Source organism: Cnephaeus nilssonii (assembly GCF_951640355.1).
Source record: "Cnephaeus nilssonii genome assembly, chromosome: 18".
Taxonomy (NCBI): Eukaryota; Metazoa; Chordata; class Mammalia; order Chiroptera; family Vespertilionidae; genus Cnephaeus; species Cnephaeus nilssonii.
In genome coordinates, this window is record NC_137089.1 from 14,717,788 (window position 1) to 14,738,231 (window position 20,444).

Below are 20,444 nucleotides of genomic sequence, written 5' to 3' on the forward strand. Positions count from 1 at the left end.
CCAGGATTCTCTTAAGTCGGAGTGACTGGGCTTCCCTGTAAATGATGTTTGTTGTCCTCACTCTGTCTTTGGACATCTGCTCTGCTCCTGTTCCTGCTCCAACCCTGCCCCTTATTAGAGAGAGAGTAGAAGGGAGAGGGAAAGACAGAGAGAGACACATCGATGTGAGAGAAATATATCAATTAGTTGCCTCCTACAAGCCGGCAAGGTACGTGCCTTGACTGGACTCAAACCCAGGACCTTTCATTCCTCAGGCCGACACTCCAACTGCTGAGCCAAACCAGGTAGGGCTTTTCTCTCTTTCTCTCTCTCTTTCTTTCTCTCTCTCTCTCTCTTTCTCTCTCTCTCTCTCTCTCTCTCTCTCTTTCTTTCTTTCTTTTTTCCCAGTGAAGACTATTTGCATAACTAGCTTTTGGCAAATTGGTCTTTCAGTGAATTGGTTTTAGGTGAATTATTTTTTTTGACAAAGCGATCCAGAGGCCAAACATCCTGTGAAAGGTGAGAGGAAGCATCTTTCACTTCAGGAAGTCAGTAGACAGTTGGGAGGATTAGCTAGCTTGAACTCTATTCTGGCTTGCTTCCCTCTCCCCGCCCCCGCCCCCAGGCAAATTTCTACATCTCCCCCCCCCCCCCAATCTCTAATTTTCATATAAAATGGGGCTATTAATGCCAACTTCCCAGGAGTAAAGATGAATTGATCCCATAGATATCTTAAACAGGTTTTGTTTTTAAATTATAATCTGCCTTAGATAAAGCTATTCCTTACAGCTCATAAACAGTCATAAGACAAAAAACAATTTACAAAGGAGAGACCCATAAACTAGAAAGCCAGTAACATTCTGAGCCATCCCATTAATTTGACAGATAATTTCGTAAAAACGGAATTGCAGCTGTTGGCTTTGTGATAAGAAGACGTGTTTGCTGGTTTGCCATTCACTTTGTCCCCTCGGTGCTTTTCATTTCGGAGCGCCGTGGGCCATCACGGGAGTGGCCGTCGTCATCATCATCACAGTTATTTTTCATCTTCACAGCGATGCCTCTTTCACCCTCCGCTACACTTCCTGCAGGTCCGTGCCTCTAAGGATGGGGGCTGGGACCAACCTGCGCACAACGGATACGCCGCTGTCCACAGCCCAGCACTCCTGTGCTGGGTGATCATTCAGTCTCCCACCCTTTTCTCTACTTAAATGACCTCCATGATGTCCTTTCCCCTTCACAGACTTCAGAGGTCTTGTTTATGATTCCTTTCTTCAGATTTAAGACTTAAAAGAGTTGGTGCCAGGGCAGCCTTCAAAACAATACAAATGTGGGCATCAAATCGTGGAATTCTATTAAATTGATGAGCACAAATATATGTATAACCCCCCCTCCCCCCGTTATCCAAATGGAAGCATGAGAGTATATCCTCAGTCCCCCCAGGAGTTGGCTGGCCCTGCATTTTTAGACACATTGATCCAAATGTAGGCAAGCATCTGGCATGCAGGAGGCCCTTGGTAAAGCAAAGTTGTTATGAAATGTATGTCCAAACTATCTACTAAGGCCAGACATTTCTAACCTGTATACTTAGATCCACTGAGTATCAATGATCTCATGTTTCAACATATTAAAAAGGGATTAGGAGAAATATTGCTCAACTGAAACCTTGACCAAGTTGAATTTGAATCTAAGTTCCAGGAACAGGGGTGGCAGAAGTGAGGAAAGGGCCCTGCAGGATGCAACACTAGTTATGGTCCCAGCCCCACAGTCCTGCAACCTCCCTAGCAACCAAAGGCCCTTGAGGAATTATTTTAAAAAACATATCCCATGCCCCAGCCAGTTTGGCTCAGTGGATGGAGCATTGGCCTGAGGACTGAAGGGTCCCGGGTTTGATTCCAGTCAAGGGCATGTACCTTGGTTGCAGGTTGGATCCCCAGCCCAGGTTGGGGTGCCTGTAGGAGGCAACCAGTCGATGTGACTCTCTCATATCAATGTTTCTCTCACTGTGTCTCTACCCCTCCCTTCCACTCTCTCTCAAAACCAATGGGGAAATATCCTTGGGTGAGGATTAACAACAGCAAAAACACAACAACAACAAAAACTAGAAAGGGAGGCAGGGAGGCAGGGAGGGAGGGAGGGAGGGAGGGAAGGAAGGAAGGAAGGAAGGAAGGAAGGAAGGAAGGAAGGAAGGAAGGAAGGAAGGAAGGAAGGAAGGAAGGGGCTATGAAAAAAGATGCCATTCTCACAATGGGCAAGGGCTGTCCTTGCAGAGAACACTGGTGCCTTGAGCCATAAACAATCCTGAAAATGAAAGTTACACAACCAGGACCCAGCACCTCTTTAGGAGGATTCAAGCCCTGAAACCCATGACTCATTGGACACTGAAAGGGGACTGGGTCCTGCATCCTCTCCTCCAACCTCCTCCATCAGATGGACTTCTCACAGGAAAGGACAAATACACCAATTCCAATTTGGTTGCCAGGGAAACTCCTACAGCATATCAAAAAAAGAAAAAAAAAAAAAGAAAGAAAAAAAAAGTGCCAGTGTGTTCTGGGAATAAAGGAGAAAGTCATCTTTGTGTTTGGTGAGAACAAACTGCGTCAGGGCTGCAGCTTCCCATGGCAGGCTTTGCCGGGCCTGACAGCAAAGCAAACTCGGGGCCAAGACCTGGGAAGGGCTTCCTCCCGACCCTCACAGCACAGGTGCTGCTCTTCCAAGACCTTGGGCCTCTGCCAACCCCTAGGAACTGCCAAGGTGCAGAAGAGGGCCAGAGGACACCCTGGATGGGTGTGTTTGGAAATAGATGTTCGGGCCTGGAAAAGACCCGAGATAAAGCAAAAACCGCTTCTTCCCAGCAGGAAGGCACCTGTAAGTAGCTCAGCACTGGTGGTTAGATGAGCTCGGGAAATGCTTCATGCTGTGAGCTCCTCTTAGAGAGTCACAATGTGCTTTAGCGTATTGAAGGCTACACCTCGAGGTTTACCTGAACAGTGGCGCCAAAGCCAGGTCAACAGTCCTAATCCCCAGAACTGGTGGATATGGAAAAAGGGTGCCGACTATCTCGTGTGACAAAAGACGTGATGAAAGTTAAGGATCCTGAGAGCAGTGGTTTATCCTGGATTATCAGGATCGGCTGTGAACGCAATCACACGTAACCTTAAAAGAGAGGCAGAGTGAGTTCCGACACTTCCTCGCTCACAGAGGAAAGCTGACTGTGGAGGAGTGATGCGGCCACAAGCCAAGGAATGCAGAGGAATGCCAGCTCCCACCAGATGCCAGGTGAGGCAAGGAAGACCAGAGGGATGTGGCCCTGCCCTGCTGACACCTTGAATTTATGCTTCCGGCTTCCAGAACTGTGAGAGAATAAAGTTCTGTAAGTTTTAAGCCACCAAGGTTGTGGTCATGTGTTACAGTAGCCTCAGGAAATGAATATACCTTAACACAGAATTGTCCAAACTTACACACTTACCATAACTTTTTTCCCACAGGACATCAATTATCATTCTGTAAACTTCAGGTTCTGAGGAATCCACTCTGGGAGACAGCAGTTGAGATGCTTTTATGAATGACTGATCCATAATGGCGCCACTGAGGACGCTTACAGGTCTGGGTCCAACCCTAGGCCACCGGAGTCCACAGAAGGGCCATGCCATGTGCCTTCCTTTGGTCCTTCCATCAGAAAGGGCATCCCGACATTTCCGGCTGCCTCTTACCCATTATGTATTTGAACTATTTTATATCTACTAGAGGCCCGGTGCATGAAATTCATGCACAAGGAGGGGGGTCCCCTCAGCCCAGCCTGCACCCTCTCCAATCCGGGACCCCTTGGGGGATGTCTGACTTCCGGTTCAGTCCTTTGGTTGTCCCTCACTAGCCCTTCTGCCGGCCTGGTTGTAGGCAGCCATCTTGTGAGGGCGTGAGGGTTAATTTGCATATCACCTCTTTATTATATAGGATGAGATGTAATATTCAGAGCTTGCTGACATTTCCATCTACCACACAAGCCACACATGTTTTCACAGAGGTGCCTTCTTAGCTTCTCAGGTGCTCTTGTGATCTCTCCCAGGGTCACTGTGTAGGAGGAACCCTCTTGCTAATGCTGGACTGCACCAAGAATGTCAGGAGGCCTAGGGACAGAGCTAGTCAGAAGGTGTAGCTGGTCTCTTAGTCCCTCGTAGGTTCAGTGCTCACACCGTTCTCAGATATCACCCGCATTGCTTCCAGCACTGCCTGGAGGTGGCCACTTCCAGGGACTGTGTGGTCCTACGCTCCAACGTGGTGCTGCTTTCTCAGGGGAGGAGGATCAGCACCCACAGTTGGACCTTTGCAGAGGATTTCTGGGTCGCCTGCTCAGCAACTCACCCCTTTCAATACTAGTCTGTGGGCTACAAGGGCAGGGGTTTCGACTATTTAGCCTTCCCTCAAATCCATTCTAACCTCCATGGATCTCACCAAAGGCAATGTCCCAGGGACATCCTTAAGGGACAAAGCTCTCTAAATAGGCTAGGAAGCATACCCTCAGCAGGGAAGAACTGTCAGGGTCTCTAAGGCAAGAATTTTAAAGTAGGAAACATCCCCCTTCCATCTTCATTGCATGGGATTGTACAGGTTGATCCCTCCCCAAGATAACTCCGGGGCAGAGCCTGTTGTCAGAATGTGGCAGACTGCCTGACCCTCCCCACTTGCTCATCTCTCTGCCCTCCCCAAACAGTTGCAAGTCCAGAGACTCCTCTCTCTCTGCTCTGACTCAGCTCTCTTTTTCTCAAGGCTAAGCAGCAGGCCTCACCTCTGTCTTCACCCTTCCTGTCTCCACAACTTCATTTCCCTTTATTAACATGACTCTTGAACAGTGTGAACTCTAGCAAAAAGCAAGGTTGTGCTGGAAGAAAAGCAAAACATTCAATATTGGAAATGTGTGCAAATCGAATTGCTCTGAAAGGCTGTTTTTCTCGCTTACAATTTCAGCATTGTTTTGTCATCATTTCTAAAGGCTATCCTCTAGGCAATGGCTCCTGACCGGATTCCTGTCTTTCCTAGTTATGCCAGGGGGAGGAGTTCATTTATCAGTCCCTTCACTTATAAGGGTCTTAGAAGTCAGCACCCCCAGGCAGACAGAGTGCAGCAGTTTGGAAGTGGTGCCTCGAATCCTTTTGGTTTAATCACTCAGATTTATAGTAAAGGAGTTGAACAGTGAATTGAGATTAGCTCCTGTGAGTGCCAGGAAACTGCCTTGGGTGTCCCTGGTCTGGCTTGGCCCAGCTGTTGGCAAACCCCAAGAGGGCCTTGGACAAGGCCTTGGGGAGGCCTGGTGCTACCGCTGAGCCACAGTGGTGAGCGTCACTTATTCATCGAACTAAACTTACTCCGCACCAGGTCCCTGCTGTATAGAAATCACCGTCTCAGTGACTATTCTTGTGTTGTAGGTGAGGATACTGAGGCTTGCAGGTGTAAAGGAACTTTCCCAAGATCACACAGCTGGTAGAGCCAGACTCAAGCCAAGCCTGCCTTACTCCAAGCCCTTTCCTGAGGACCTAGAGTCCCAGACTTTTAGAATTCATGGGCCAGCAAAATTAAAAAAAAAAAAACTGTAAAATTAAAAAGAAAAAGATGTGTGAGTGTGTGCACATGCTAATATAGAGTTGCTAATTTTTTATTTTGCCATCAGCACATGACAAAGGCTTGTCATTTATTATTACCATTTCATTGGAAAGGATATTTCACACACACATGAAAAAAAATTTCTAAATTAAGTAAAGTATTTATGGAGCACCTGTGATGTGCCAGGCATTCATTGTTCTAGGCACTGCAGAATATAATAGTGACAAAATAAACAAAAATCCATGCCCTCCGAAATAAGGCATGATGGGTTAATTAAAAAGAAGGAAAGGACACAGTATGTTAGAAATGAGTGCTATTCGGGGAAAAACAGGGCAGGGAAGAGGGGGATACGAGTAGGGGAGGAAGCCCTTGCTGAGAAAGTGAGAAAGCATACCAGTCTTGCCAAGAAAGGACGGGGACAATCTTAGCCCCCATCCATATGAACATTCCCACAATAGTAACTCCTTTTTCTCACTGTACCAGCACGTGGGCACTCATCCCTGTGGCCCAGCTCCCAGCGCCAGGGAAGGGGAGATGGGAGGGACTGGTGAGGATGGTTCAAGCTCTGCCTCTGGTTCCTTTCCCCCCGGCCTTTTCCAACGGTGAGCTTTCATTTCCTAGGCCCGTGGTCGGCAAACCGCGGCTCGCAAGCCACGTGCGGCTCTTTGGCCCCTTGAGTGTGGCTCTTCCACAAAATACCACGGCCTGGGCGAGTCTATTTTGAAGAAGTGGCCTTAGAAGAAGTTTAAGTTTAAAAAATTGGGCTCTCGAAAGAAATTTCAATCGTTGAACTGTTGATATTTGGCTCTGCTGACTAATGAGTTTGCCGACCACTGGCCTAGGCTGTTGACTGGCTGAAGTCTTACCTTGCCCAAGACATGATCCAGGAAGGTTCTTATTGTGCCTCGATGGAAATCACCATTTCTAAGGAAGAACTGTGAATCAAAAACGTTGGCTTTTTGAGGGAGGAGGCTCTGGGGCCTCGTCTACTGTGCTGCCTTCCCTTTGCTAAATGAGTTTTGGAGCTGGTGAGTACCGGCTTCTTTTCCCCATGTGTTTCCAGCTCTGTGTGGGAAGCAAATGTAGACAAAATGTTCTTTCACTCATTTTACAAAGGCTTTCCTTTGGGTTTTTGTTGTTGAAGTTGTTGTCCCGAGGGATAGATCTCAAACTCTAGAAATAAGATGGTGGGGCTATTTGGATCTCAGAATTTGTTTTCCTGATAGCCACCTATTTCGTGCAAAACCCCCCACCTTCTTAGCAGCCCGGGCTCCTCTGGAACCTGAGTTTCTGGTTTTTATTGAGTACAGCTCCCCAATATTCTCATGAAGTGAGTCAGGCAAAGCGATACTTGAAATCACAGCGTCCAGAGTTACAATTCTAGATTGAAACTTTGGGAAAGATACTTGAACTTCCTTAAACGTTCTGGTTTTCTTAGCTGCTTATTGAAATAATAAGAGTACTGACCTCATAGTGGTGTTGTGGGTATGAAATGAGAGAGCATACATACCATACTATTCTAAGTGCTTTCTGTGTATTCACTACAGACGATTCTCGACTTAAGATGGTCTGACTAAATGATTTTTTTACTTTATAATGGTACCAAAGTGACAAACATAAGAAATGTCATTAGAGATTTAACACTTTATTATAAAACAGGCTTTATATTAGATAATTTTGCCCAAATATAGGCTAATGTCAGTGTTCTGAGCACATTTAAAGTAGGCTAGGCTAAGTTATGATGTTTAAGTAGGTTAGGTGTATTAAACACATTTCCAACATAGTATATTTTCAACTTCCAGTGGGTGTACAAGGACATAACCCCATCGTAACTTGAGGAGCAACTGTAATTGAATTCTTCACGAACTCCTTGAAATAGGATCTGTTATTGTTTTAATTTTACAGAAGAAAAAACTTAATCACAAAGAAGAAAAGCAGCTTTCTAAATCACCCAGGCTCCTGGCATAGAGTGTGATGATTTTCATTAATATAGTCTCCAGTGGAGAATTAGGAACCATCTGGTCTACCCTTGTCATCAGGGCTCAGCCCGGAGCTGCTACTTAATAGGATAATTTCATTAATGCCAAAGGAATATATCAAAGTGTATTCCTCAAAATGTTAAAATCTTAATGTTCATACAAAGGGTAAGCAGGTGCAGCTACCTGTTTAACTCATTAATGAGTGACCCAGCACGATGATAAAGCCAGGTCACAAGAGAGTATGAGGGTGTGGTTATTAAACAGGCAACACGATAGCCCTGGCTGGTTTGGCTCAGTGGATGGAGTGTCGGCCTTTGGACTGAAGGATCCTGGGTTCAATTCCAGCCAGGGGTGCATACCCAGGGTTGTGGGCTTGCAGGAGGCAGCTGACCAATGATTCTCATCATTGATGTTTCTCTTCCTCTCTGAAATCAATAAAAATATATTAAAAAAAACAAACAAAAAACAGGCAACACGAGGGGTCCTTGAGCTGGCAGAACTATTCTGTGTCGTGACTAGTGGTAGACACATGAACCTACACATGTGATACAATTGCATAGGACCAAATACAAATACACAAATGAGCACAAGTGAGACTGGGGAAATCGGAGTAAGATGGGTTGAGTGTACCCCTGTCAACTCTGAATGTGATCTTATACTACAATTCTGGGGAACCTGGTAAAGGGCATACAGATCTCTTTTATTATTATTACTTAATAATATTATTTTATTATTACAGGTGTGTGTGTGACTCTACACATGATCTTAAAATAAAAAGTTTAATTTAAAAACAAAATAAATAACTCAGATAAAAAGAAAATAAGAGGAACTGTTGTTTCGTTGTGGTGGTTTTAAGTAGGCAGTGGAAAGAAGGGAAGCTGAGGTAAGATTACTAACTTAAATACAAAACTTGTTATATCCTATGAGGGGGAAAGACCCATAGTCTTTGGGGTTCTCTATCAGATGGAAAAGGAAGTCCTCACTCTCAGGAGTCACAGACAGCAGGACAGGAGCCTCAGAGAGTCACTCGTCCTGGTCCAACCTCCTCATTTTAGAGCTGAGCAATGTGCAGGGAGATGGCTTCCCCAAGGACGAGCAGCTAGTTCATGGCAGAGTGTGTGCAGTTAAACCTCATCTTATTCCCAAACGGATCTGAGGCCGTCATGACGGAGTCATTGAAACTGTTGAGCACCAACTACTTGCCAGGCACTGTACTAGGCTCCAGGCTCGGCCGATAACTCCCATTGGGTTCCTGCCCTGGAGGAACTGATGGTCTTACTGGATGATGAGGCTGTGGGCCGGTCATTACTGGAGACGAATATTCAGCAGTGAGTGGAAATGGCATGAAGGTAGGTGGAGGAAGGTAGAGGGTCCTGATGGCCTTAGGGTCCCAGGGTTTAGGGGAGTCTAATGACGGGAGTCTCATGGCCCAGGGCAGGCCTGGGCTAGGTTCTGAGATTACTGGAAGGCTCAGAAGAGGATGGTAAGAGAGGGGGTTGCAGAAATGGGGAGCTGGGGAAAATGAGGGAGCATATTGATAGCCATGAGATAAGGCCAAAACTAGGACAGGGTGGGCTAGTGCGAGGGATGTAATTGCAAGATGGAGAACAGAAGGCAGCTGGAGCCCCAGGGCCGAGGAAACAAGTGGGTTAAACTCTCAGTGTTTAGAGCATATGGTGGTGCCAGTGGCTCGTTGGTACTAGTCATGCCGGGTTCTCGGGGAGCTGACTGCACAGGAGTCTGAACCTGGGACTTCGGGGCTGGCCGCACCAGGGCTTGTGGGCTGGGCTCCGGGGAGGCTATGGCCTCTGGAACTGAGACTTGGATGAGAACCTCAAACAAACACTTGGCAGAGCATGAGTCCAGGCCAGGCTGGCACAGGCGCTGCTTCCAAGGTATTTTATATGCGGCGTGCCGGCCTCACTCACACACTGCAGCAGTGTAAGGAGGCGGTCTTCCAGCCTCGGCAGCCTCAAGCCCTGGCCTCCTTCCTGGGATTCCTGGCAGGGTCCAGGGAGAGTAACGTGGGAAACAGGGACCAGTGGGACTTCAGAGGCGGATCAGACAAAATAAGGGAGAGAGTGAGGTGCAAGGTGGGGTGCTGCTCAAAAGTTCTTTGGTGTTTAGCAAGCTTTCCTGGGAAAACTCTTTCGTGTAATCGGCAATGATTATCCTATATAATAATCCTATTAATAAAAGGCTAATATGTAAATCGACTGAACGGCTGAATGACCATGCACTGACCACCAGGGGGCAGACGCTCAATGCAGGAGCTGCCCCCTGGTGGTCAGTGCGCTCCCACAGGGGGAGTGCCGCTCAGCCAGAAGCCAGGCTCATGGCTGGCAAGCACAGCTGCGGTGGTGAGAGCCACTCCCACTCCTGCTAAGGATGTCCAACCGTAGGCTTAGGCCCGCTCCCCATTGGACATCCCCTGAGGGCTCCCGGACTGCAAGAGGGACTCCTCTCCCCCCTCACCCCCCAGTGCACGAATTTTGAGCACTGGGCCTCTAGTACGAAGATAAAGGTATTGAAAATGAACCAAGACAAGGATTTCCAGATCCTCGGATTTTATCAGCCCAACTTCTTTAAGGCGGGTGACTGCATAATCCAAGATGTCTGTAATGGCCCTTCTATTCCTTTCCTTTCTGGATAATTAATCAGGACTCTAACCTCAATGACAGCATCCCTGAAAACAAAGCTTCGTAGGGACAGGGGAGGAGAGGTGGTTTTCCCCTCCCTGCGATAAAAGAGGGAGAGTTTAGGTTTGCCCCTGGGGTTTCAGGCCTTTTGGAATATTTAAAAGGAAGAGAGACATTCTCAGGACAAAGATAGAAGTGCAGCAGCCACTGGCTTCCCCCTAAGGCCATGGTCGGCAAACTGCAGCTCGCGAGCCACATGCAGCTCTTTGGCCCCTTGAGTGTGGCTCTTCCACAAAATACCACGGCCTGGGCGAGTCTATTTTGAAGAAGTGGTGTTAGAAGAAGTTTAAGTTTAAAAAATTTGGCTCTCAAAAGAAATTTCAATCGTTGTACTGTTGATATTTGGCTCTGTTGACTAACGAGTTTGCTGACCACTGGCCTAAGGGTCCCTCCCTACCCCTCCCCTTGTCATAGGGATGTGGGTGGTTGTGCAGTGGGGGTGACAGGGGAGGGGCTGAGTTGGGGGGAAGTTGTCATTTTAGAACATTCATTTTTGCAAAAGTTCCCTGGTGGGTCAGGCTGTGACTAGGGAGTAGCAGGAGTGGTTTGAGGTAACTCTGCCACCAACTAATACAATTCCCCACATGCTGGAGTTAAATCATATCTGTCTTAGTGTATATTGATTTCCCCAGGATCTAGGGGCCACCGCTACGGAGGATTTGGACCTAATAGCCAAAACAGAATGAAAGAGAACCTGGTTAACAGTCGCGGTTACATACGAACACTTCTTAGCACTCTCTAGGGGCCAGACATGCCGCGTGGACTGTTTCGTTTGGTCCTCACAGCCATCCTATGAAGTAGGTGCTGTGATCGCATTTTAGAGACCAGGAAACGAAGAGTTCGTGAGAATACGCAGCTTGCCCAAGGGCCTCACCCGCCCCCCCCCCCCCCCCCACCGTAGCTGCAGGAGGTGACTTCCCTGCTGCGTGAGGTCACACTTAGCTCTGGCTGAGTCCCCTGCTGTGTGGCCCGGCCCAGGTTGCACCTTGTTCGGACGTTACTCTGTGCTGCAGGAGGCAGGGCCCACTTTGTATCAGGTTAAAGCTGTGTCCCAGGACCCAGCTGGGCTTTTAAGAGAACAAGTCTGCCATCTAAAAACGAAGACTCTCCAGTGAGACGTAACTGTGGGTTGGAAATGGAGTGGCAGGACTCACGCACTGTTTTCATGACTTCCGGGATCCGGAGGTGGGGGCAGGTGGGAAGTGGTTTCCATCCTCATAGCATCGGCCTGCGGGGTCCTGAGAGAGGGACACCGGCTCGCTGATGGTGTTGTCTGCTTGGTTCATATGTCTTCATCGGGAGGAGCTAACGGACCAGGAACCCCTGAGGTCTGCGCTAGTCCCCCACTGCTTGTCCCTGAGAGAGCTTGCCCCTGCAAGTAACAGAATTCCCCCCAAGGCTGCAGGACAGTAGGAACTGTCATGTCCCTGGCAAGCAGCTGGGAGGCAGGGTCGCTGCAGAGGAGCCAGACTCCACAGCGGGGAGGTCAGGCTTCCATCCCCTCCCCCGTGACGTGACGACGGGCCTTCACTCCGCACACAGCACCGCTCCTAGGCAGGAAATGCAGTTTCTGCCTCTGTCTCTTTCCCAGAAGCCCCTGGAAGATGACAATTACAGCTCATGGGACATGCTCACCCCAGAACAGATCACCAGGAAAGGAGAAGGCATTACCATGACTATCTCCTGTCCCCTCGGGCTGGAGAGGGGTCAGAGCAGGCATTTCAGCCTCTGTCACGGGAGGTGGGGGTCTGTCATGGGAGGTGGGGGTCTGTCACAGGAGGTGGGGGTCTGTCACGGGAGGTGGGGGTCTGTCATGGGAGGTGGGGGTCTGTCAGTCAGAAGGAAGAGACGGCTGCTGGGTGGGCAGCCAGCAAGAGAGCCAAAGGGGATGGGAAGTGGGGGTAACAGGGAACGTCTTATTTCTCTTTCAGGTCCAAACGGGCTCCCTCACCAAATCCCATTGTCCTTATTCCCCTGGGTTTGGCCATCAGCCCAGTGACCTCTTGCCTTTGTAGTCACACAGACACACTAATCCAAAGGCTTTGCTGGTTCCCGAGGTGCCGCATGGATAGCAGGCCGCCCCCCACGTGTGGGTGGAAGAGGAGAGATGGGAGGGCTAGATCTGGGGGGGGGGGGCGCAGGGCAGGGGGTCCAGACCTGGGGCCAGCCGCCCAGGTGTCATGAGGCAGGTTGCCTGGAGCAGGTGGGTATTAGGCCTCAGGACAGCTGCCCCGGAGTTGCCAGCAGGGTTGGTTCTTTTTAAAAAGAGGTTGGCATGAACAACGGTCCAGCCCCACCACCCCTGCTCTAGTCTGTCCCATTAACCAGAGGACATACTGCCCATAATTACTCACACTGGCCCCAGGCGTGGAAGTCATGGTGGTGTCACTGGAATACCCACATTTGCAGAGTTCTGCGAGTTACTAACTGAATTCCCCTGCGTGATCCCTGAAAGCAGGGTAGGAAAACTCCCATCATGCCAGGCGTGTTAGTTTCCTGCTGCTGTTCAAACAAATGACCACAAACTTAGTGGCTTAAGTGACACAATTCATGATCTTCCGGTTCTTAGGTTGGAAGCCCGATGCAGTCTCATGGGACCAAGGTGTCCGCGGGGCTGCGCTCCCTCCGGACGCTGTAGGACAGAGTCATTTCCTTGCCCTGTTCAGCTTCGGGAGGCTGCCCCTGGTTCCTGGTTTGTGGCCCCTTTCTCCGTCTTCAAAGCCAGCGACATTGCATCTCTCTGGGCCTCTCTTTAGCAGTCACATTGCCCTTATTTTTTTAAAAAATTTCTTTATTGATTAAGGTATTACATATGTGTCCTCATCCCTCCATTAACCCCCCAACCTCCCCTCCCCCCGCACTCATGTCCTCACCCCCCTGGTGTTCATGTCCATTGGTTAGGCTTATATTCATGCATACAAGTCCTTTGGTTGATCTCCTTTCGCCCACCCTCCCCTAGCTTCCCTCTGAGGTCTGGCAGTCTGATCGATGCTTCTCTGCCTCTGGATCTGTCCCTGTTCATCAGTTTATGTTGTTCATTATATTCCACAAATGGGTGAGATCATGTGGTACTTGTATTTCTCTGACTGGCTTATTTCACTTGGTATAATGCTCTCCAGTTCCATCCATGCTGTTGCAAATGGTAAGAACTCCTTCTTTTTTACTGCAGCGTGGTATTCCATTCACATTGCCCTTTGATTCCCCTCTGACTCCCTCTTCCACTTTAAGGGCTCCTGTGATTACATTGGACCCATCTGGATAATCTAGGATGATCTACTTTAAAGTCAGTTTAAAATTACAACCTTAATTGGAATTAGCCACCTTAATCCATCTACAACCTTAATTCCCCTTTGCCATGTAACCTAATATAGTCATAGGTCCTAGATTGGCTTTTGGGGGAGAAGGCATCATTCTGCCTGCCACATTATGCCACCTATAAGAGCTGTGGTCCAAATGTAGGAAGCTGCAGGGGAAGAGATCTGCCATTTATTGAGCACCTACTGTGTGTCAGACAGAAAACCAGGTGCTTTATGGATGAACTCATGTACTCTCCCCAACATTCAGTCCCTAATTTTACAAGTGAGAAAATGCCGCTCAGAGAGAGTTAGTGACTTACCCAAAGTCACATGGCTGATGACTGTGGAATTCCATCTGTCTGTCCTTCAGTTCATGTTCCTCCAATAGGCCCAGGGGCTGCAACATGTATGTGAGCACCTGTAAGGGTATGTGGGGGTGAGGGACAACAACATAGTAAGAAGTTACCTCCTGAACTTGAAGCTAAGGAGAATCTTCAACTTGAAACAGTTGAGAGCAGCAAGCAGAAGTGGTGGCTCCTCCGAGAACAGATGACTGGCAGAAGGCCATCAGGGTGCGGACTCGGGAGACCCATCCGGCCCACACCACAGACAGCTGTCACTTACTCAGTCGATGTCTAACTTGCCTGATGTAGGGGTACCTTTGGAGTCGGGTCAAAGCAGGAGCTGGGTAATAAGAAGGCCGCGGTTTTGTACCCGTCCCTGTGTAAACGGAGGGCACAGTGTCATGACAGATAGCGGAGCAATCGGACTGCCCCGGCGCATCACCACTGCCAAGCCTGGGTGGAGCAGCCACAAAGCCTTCTAATTCCTTCTGGTCTGATTCTATGCTCACCGGGGACCGCGTGCCTGCTTTGGTCTTTTAGAGCTGATTGGCTCTTCCTCAAAACCATGATTGTAAACCTCGGGCAGGCCCTGATTACTCCAAGGTGATCATTTGACGCAGTCTGGACTGGCCTCTTCTCATTGCCTTCCTGTAACCATTCAGCACCTTCCCTGCCCTCAGGCCTGCACTCCTGGCCCTATCCCGCCTCCTGCTCAGAAACAGACACATAAATTCTTCAGATTGTATTCTCCCAACTTTCTGTGTGGGTTTTTTATTTTTTTTCTGTTTTAATATTCTTTGGGATTTTTTCTCTCGTTTCTGATGTTTCCCTCCCTAAATTAGCTTGGAATTTTTGCATATTCTAGTGGTTATCCTAAAGTTTTAACACACATAGTTAATTTATCAGCCTAAAGTCTATCAATACCTTTCCTTGTTCCTATGTTACCGTTATTCCTTCCTATCATAGAGACACTGGTGGCTGAGAATAACACGTGGGGCTCTGCCCAGGTCTTCAAGTTAAGTGACGCCCAAGATCCCATGGAGAGGTTGGAGGGGCTGGGATTGCAAACTGGAGTCTGTAGGATATCGTGCTTCTCTCCTCCCCCAAACACGGTCATTTGCATTTGAGAAGGATTCAGCCACCTGATTTCTGCAGGCCCTTTCTCTTGATTACTAAGTGTATTCCTTTCCTAGAGTTGCTGTAACAAGTGCTACCGACTGGGTGGCTTAAAGCAACAGGAATGTATTCTCTACCAGTTCTGGGGGCTAGAAGTCCAAGATCGTGGTGTGAGCAGGGTTGGTTTCCTTTGGAGGTCGTGGGGAGAATCTGTTCCATGCTCTCTCCCAGCGCCTAGGGTTCCTTGGCTTGTAGAACACTGCATCAATCTCTGCTTTCATGTGGGCTGTCCCAATGTATGTGCATCTGAGTCCACCTTTCTCTGTTTTATAAAGAAGCCAGTCTTCTTGGATTAGGGCCCACGCTAATGCCCTCATCTTAACTAATCACATCGGAAACAACCCTATCTCCAAAGAAGGGCACATTTTGAGGTCCTGGGGATTGGGATGTCAACATATGAATTTGGGGGAGGGGCGACACAATTCAACCCATTCTAATGCATTTTTGGGGAAAAAAAATCACAGTGTATCTAAAGGGTACTTTTGAACCTAAGTATTTAACCCCAATGATACTAGTAAAGCATTATAATTTATCTTTTCTCCAGTTTTATTGAGATATAGTTAACATATAACTTTGGGTAAGTTTAAGGTGTACAACATGATGATTTGATATACAAAAGTATTGCAAAATGATTAACACAATAAGGTTAGTTAACCCATGCATCACCTCATATAGTGTCCCATGTGTGTGCATGCGTGTGTGTGTGTGTGTGTGTGTGTGTGTGTGTGGTGAGAACTTTTAAGATCTACTCTCTTAGCAACTTTTCAATTATACAATACAGTGCGATTTACTACAGTCACCAAGTTGTACATTAGACCTCCAGAACTTATTCATCTTTTAACCGAAAGTTTGACCAATTTCACCCACAACCCCAATCCCTGGCAACCACCATTCTACTCTGTTTCTTTTTCCTCTTCTTTTTTTTTATTTTTTATTCTACTCTGTTTCTATGAGTCCAGTTTTTAAATTTTTACTTACTCATTTTCAGAAGGCTAGATGACAATTTTCATTGTTTTTACAAAAGCAAATCATTTGAACAATTGCAAGAGCAGACTAAGGGCTTAATCCTCGAGTTCAGTTTTTGTTTTTGTTTTTAAGATACCGCATATAAGTGAGATGATACAATATTTATATTTCTCTGTCTGACTTATTGCATTTAGCATAATTCCCCCCAAATTAATCTATATTGTTGCAAATGATAGGGTTTCTTTTTTATGGCTGAATAATATTCCATTGTGCGTGTGTGTGTGACATTTTCTTTATTGATTTACGTTGTTTCCATGTTTTGGCTATTACAGATGGTGCTGCAGTGAACATGGGGATGCAGATGTCTCTTTGAGATAGTGATTTCAATTTTCTTCAGATATATACCCAGAGGTAGGATTGCTGGATCATATGGTAGTTCTAATTTTAATTTTTTGAGGAACCTCCATACTGTTTTCCATAGTGGCTGCACCAATTTACATTCCTACCAACCGTGCACAAGGGTTCCCTTTTCTCCACATCCTGGCCAACACTTGTTATCTCTTGACTTTTTGATGGTAGTCATCTTGATAAGGCGAAGAGACAGAAGTAACTTGCCCAATATCACATAACCAGTAGAGGAGATTGAGGGGATTGAGCCCCAGTCTGTCTGACAGCAAAACCAATTCTCATTGCACACTAGCACCTCAGCATCAGCGCCCCCTCCCCCTCCCAAATTGTAGTGAATAAATTAATCTGGTTCCTTTTAAAACTCCCAAAGGGTCTTGCCTGTTGTCACCAAACTCCACTTCCATTGCCCACAGGAATGATTTTCTGTCTGTCTCAGTGCCTCCTCTCACCCAAGCTAATCTCCCTGCTGCCCTAGAGACTGTTGGTTAAACCTGCCCGGGTAACATCGCCCTGTTCTCTGTCCCCAGAAATGGAGTCTGGAGTTCATTACCCTGTGGCCCTCGGTAAATTGACTTGTGACTAAGAGAACAGCAGTGGGTAATTGTGAACCAAGCTACTGAATACGGTTCAAGGTTATGGGATTTTGCAAAGTTAATCCAAATGGTCTCAGGTCTCCCTCTCTCTGGCTGCAGACGGGCTCACGTGAAGAGAAAAGCGTGTGTTTCAACACTGTGCCTTGCCATCCCCTGTTCTCCCGGGACCCGAGCCCTCTGCAATCTCCCAAAGCGTTTCAGGGTGTCCTCGGGTGCGGCTCCCGAGTCAGACCTGCCAGCTGCTGTTCTCTACCCCCCGGGGTCCTGTTTTTGCGTTTTGTTTTTTATCTTTCTGCTTAAGAAAGTGTCCCCTCCCTTGGAGCCCCCTCCCCCGCACATCCCGGGCACTGGCCTATGGTCCAGGCACATTTATTTTTGCAGGATTTATTTTGCCCACTTCCAGTGGGCACTGAAGTGATTGCACTCTTAGTTATTGCCACAACCACCGATACTCTAGAGCAGTGGTTCTTAACCAGGTGGGTTTTGCCCCCTAGGGGACATTTGGTGAATCTAGAGACATTTGGGGTTGTTACAAGTTGGGGGCACCTGCTATTGGCATCGGTGAGTAGAGAGACCAGGGGTGCAATGCTCAGGACAGTGCTCCCCAACAAAGAACGACCCGTCCCCAGCGTCAGCGCTGTGAGGTGGAAAGCCCTGCTGGAGAGCGGCGTACCCAGAATGGGCGGGCGACATTCTAAAGTCGGGAGACCCCGCCCTGTTCGTGTTGTGCTGTAATTGTAGAGGGGGTCCCCCGTAGCGTTGCTTATACCCTATCGTGGATACTTTCGTGACAAATAGCTTCCCGAGATTTTGCTTTCAGCCCCCTCCTCTCCATGGGGTCAGGTGGTGGACAGAGGACAGATCTGAGGGACAAACGCCGGTTCTCTTTGGAGTTGTCCTCCCCTCTGACCTTGAGGCTTGGCTCTCCCACTGCTGGGTGAGGCTGCTGGGCCCGGCGCCCTTCCCTGAAGGCGAGCTGTTTTCGGGGAGGCTCCTCAGTCCCCGATGCCAACACGCTGCCAACCCCACCACTCTGTCCCGACACGTCTGAACTCCAGGGCAGGTCCCAGCTTAAGCTCAAAGGAGAGGGGGAGTCTTTTGTGAATCGATGTCCGGGGGCTATGAACGTGGAGGAGCGCCATGGCAGGCACAGCTGTGGTTCACCCCTGTGTCAGCTGGACTCTCTTGTTAGCAAGTAACGAACAAGTCAACATCCACCGGAACAGAACTGTGAGCAGCAAAAGGGACTGACTGTTGGCTCGCGGGAGCAGAAAGGCCAAGGGCAGGCAGGCTTGGGGTGAGGCAGAGTTCAAGGTTCAGATGCTCTCCAGCACCCCCGTCCCCCTCTTCACATTTCAAGCCCCCTCTTCTGTGGGGCTCCACTGTCAGAGATGCTTACGAGACACGATACCTGCAGGGTGGAGACTGCGACTTATGCCTCTGTGCGCCCCAGAGCCTGGGGAAATGCCTGGGGGGTGTGATGGCCTTCAGCAAACACTGGCTGAGATGACCATCAGAAGCAGAGAGCTGGGTGTCCGATGTGAGCTAAAAATGAGGGAAGGTGGCCATGCTCTCTGAGAGAGGACAGTGTTAGAACACAGAGTGGGGAACCAGATTTGTAGAGTGGCTATCTTCTCCTCAGGGATGTTTGAGCCCCCCGTTTACTGATTTTTCTGGATAGGAACTACAAGGCCGTGGGTCCGTGGTGTGGGGCCTGCGTGAGCCAGTCCCTGTACTGTGTCACCTAAGGCCCTGCATGACCTTGGCTTCATGAAGTTTTCCACAGGGCTCCCTGCCTTCTTATCAGCCCCTGAGGTCTGCCCGGCCGGGGTAGCTCAGTGGTTGAGCATTGACCCATGTACCAGGAGGTCATGGTTCAATTCCCAGCTCAGGTTCGGAGCTCAATCCCCAGTAGGGGGTGTGCAGGAGGCAAACAATCAGTGATTCTCTCATCATTGATGTTTCTATCTCTCTCTCTCTCCCTCTCTCTTTCTCTCTCTGAAATCTATCTATCTATCTATCTATCTATCTATCTATCTATCTATCTGTCTGTCTGTCTGTCTATCTATTTTTTTAAATCCTTGAGGTCAGATCTAGATGTTTAGGATGGGAAAGTTGAAGAAAAAGCTGAGTTAGAGGAAAACCCCTGAAAGGAGATTGATTTTTCTCAGGCGTCACGTCCCTGTGTCTATTACACCACGCCCAGTGGAATCTGTGCATTTGGGGTGGGGTCAGGCCACACAAGCAGGTTATTGACTTTACGGATGATGCTGTCCAAACTCTTCCATCGGAAAAGCCACCTCCTTTCGTAAATATCAAGGATGGTAATATGATTTAAATCAAAGCCAACGGTACCTGCTTCCAGGACATTGCAGGAACTTGTCAAAAGTGGGAGCTTGAACTTGACTTCTCAGAAAAAATAAAATAAAATAAAGGGAGCTTAAACCTGCTTTTAAAGCTAGCCAGGGAAAGCTGCAAAGACAGGAACTGGGGATTTGAGAGCCAATTACTGCATTCCAGAAACACAAAATCCAATCTGCCCAACTGAAGTTTGATTTATGCTTCCGGCAGAAAACCCACAGCACCTCTGTCCGGTGCGGCTGCTGCGGGAGAGATGCCGGACGCCACCAGCTACTGAGGCACGAACAGCGAGTCGCAGAGTGAGAAGGCTGTCAAGCTGAATCCTGCTCATTCTGGCCGTGTCCTTTTGAAACGGTCACTGGAAACCTTTCCATCCAGATTGTGGTTATAGATGATTATCCTAATTTATTTACTATTGTTTTACTCCCCCGCCCCCACCCCCTTCTTTCCAAGTACTCAATTGCACTTACTAGGTGTGCATTTTGGCCAAAGCCATCTTTCTGAAGCGGCCGCGTTTCCAGCTGCAGCCTTCGGAGAGTGGTTTCCCATTTGGAGAGTCCAGCGGGGAAGACAGTCATTGCAAAAATGCACTCAGACCGGGAAGGGAACCTCTAGAGGAGGCGGATCCCCGAGGGCAAGGCTCTCTCCTTGCTGGACGCCCTGCCTCCAGGCCTGAGCCCTTCAAAGGGACCCTCCGCTGGCCCAGGTGCGCTGGCCCACAGGACACTGTCCAGACTCCTTAACGAGGGCCATATGACCGCTCGTGATTCGGCCTCTGCCTGCCTTTGGCTGTTTTGTTCTTTTTCACCAGCAATACCTCTTGGACATCTCTCTTCCCTGCATCCCAGATATCCTGCCAAATAGCAAGGACGGAGTCTCTGTCCTTCCCTTCTGCCTCCCGGGCCTGGAACGGGGCCTGGCCCCGCAGAGAGATGCAATAAATACTCAGGACGGCACCAGCTGTTCCCCACAGCCTGCTTTTCCCTGGCGCCGTCCACTCCTCTTCAGCACAACAGGGGCCCAGTGGCTGGTTAAGCTCCAAATTACC

General features: G+C 48.5%; 1 protein-coding gene across 3 annotated transcripts in view; it reads left to right on the forward strand.

Annotated features, from left to right (window-relative positions):
- The window catches only part of BAALC (BAALC binder of MAP3K1 and KLF4), a 60,830-nt gene that overhangs the window by 15,020 nt on the left and 25,366 nt on the right, over window positions 1-20,444 (forward strand). The window contains exon 2 of one of the 3 annotated variants that reach the window (XM_079796598.1): window positions 16,367-16,445. The exons of the other annotated variants lie outside the window; for them this stretch is intronic. Within the exon in view, the coding sequence (XP_079652724.1) occupies window positions 16,367-16,407 (41 nt within the window). The 3' untranslated portion in view covers window positions 16,408-16,445. The remainder of the gene's footprint in view (window positions 1-16,366; window positions 16,446-20,444) is intronic. 3 annotated transcript variants of the gene reach the window in all.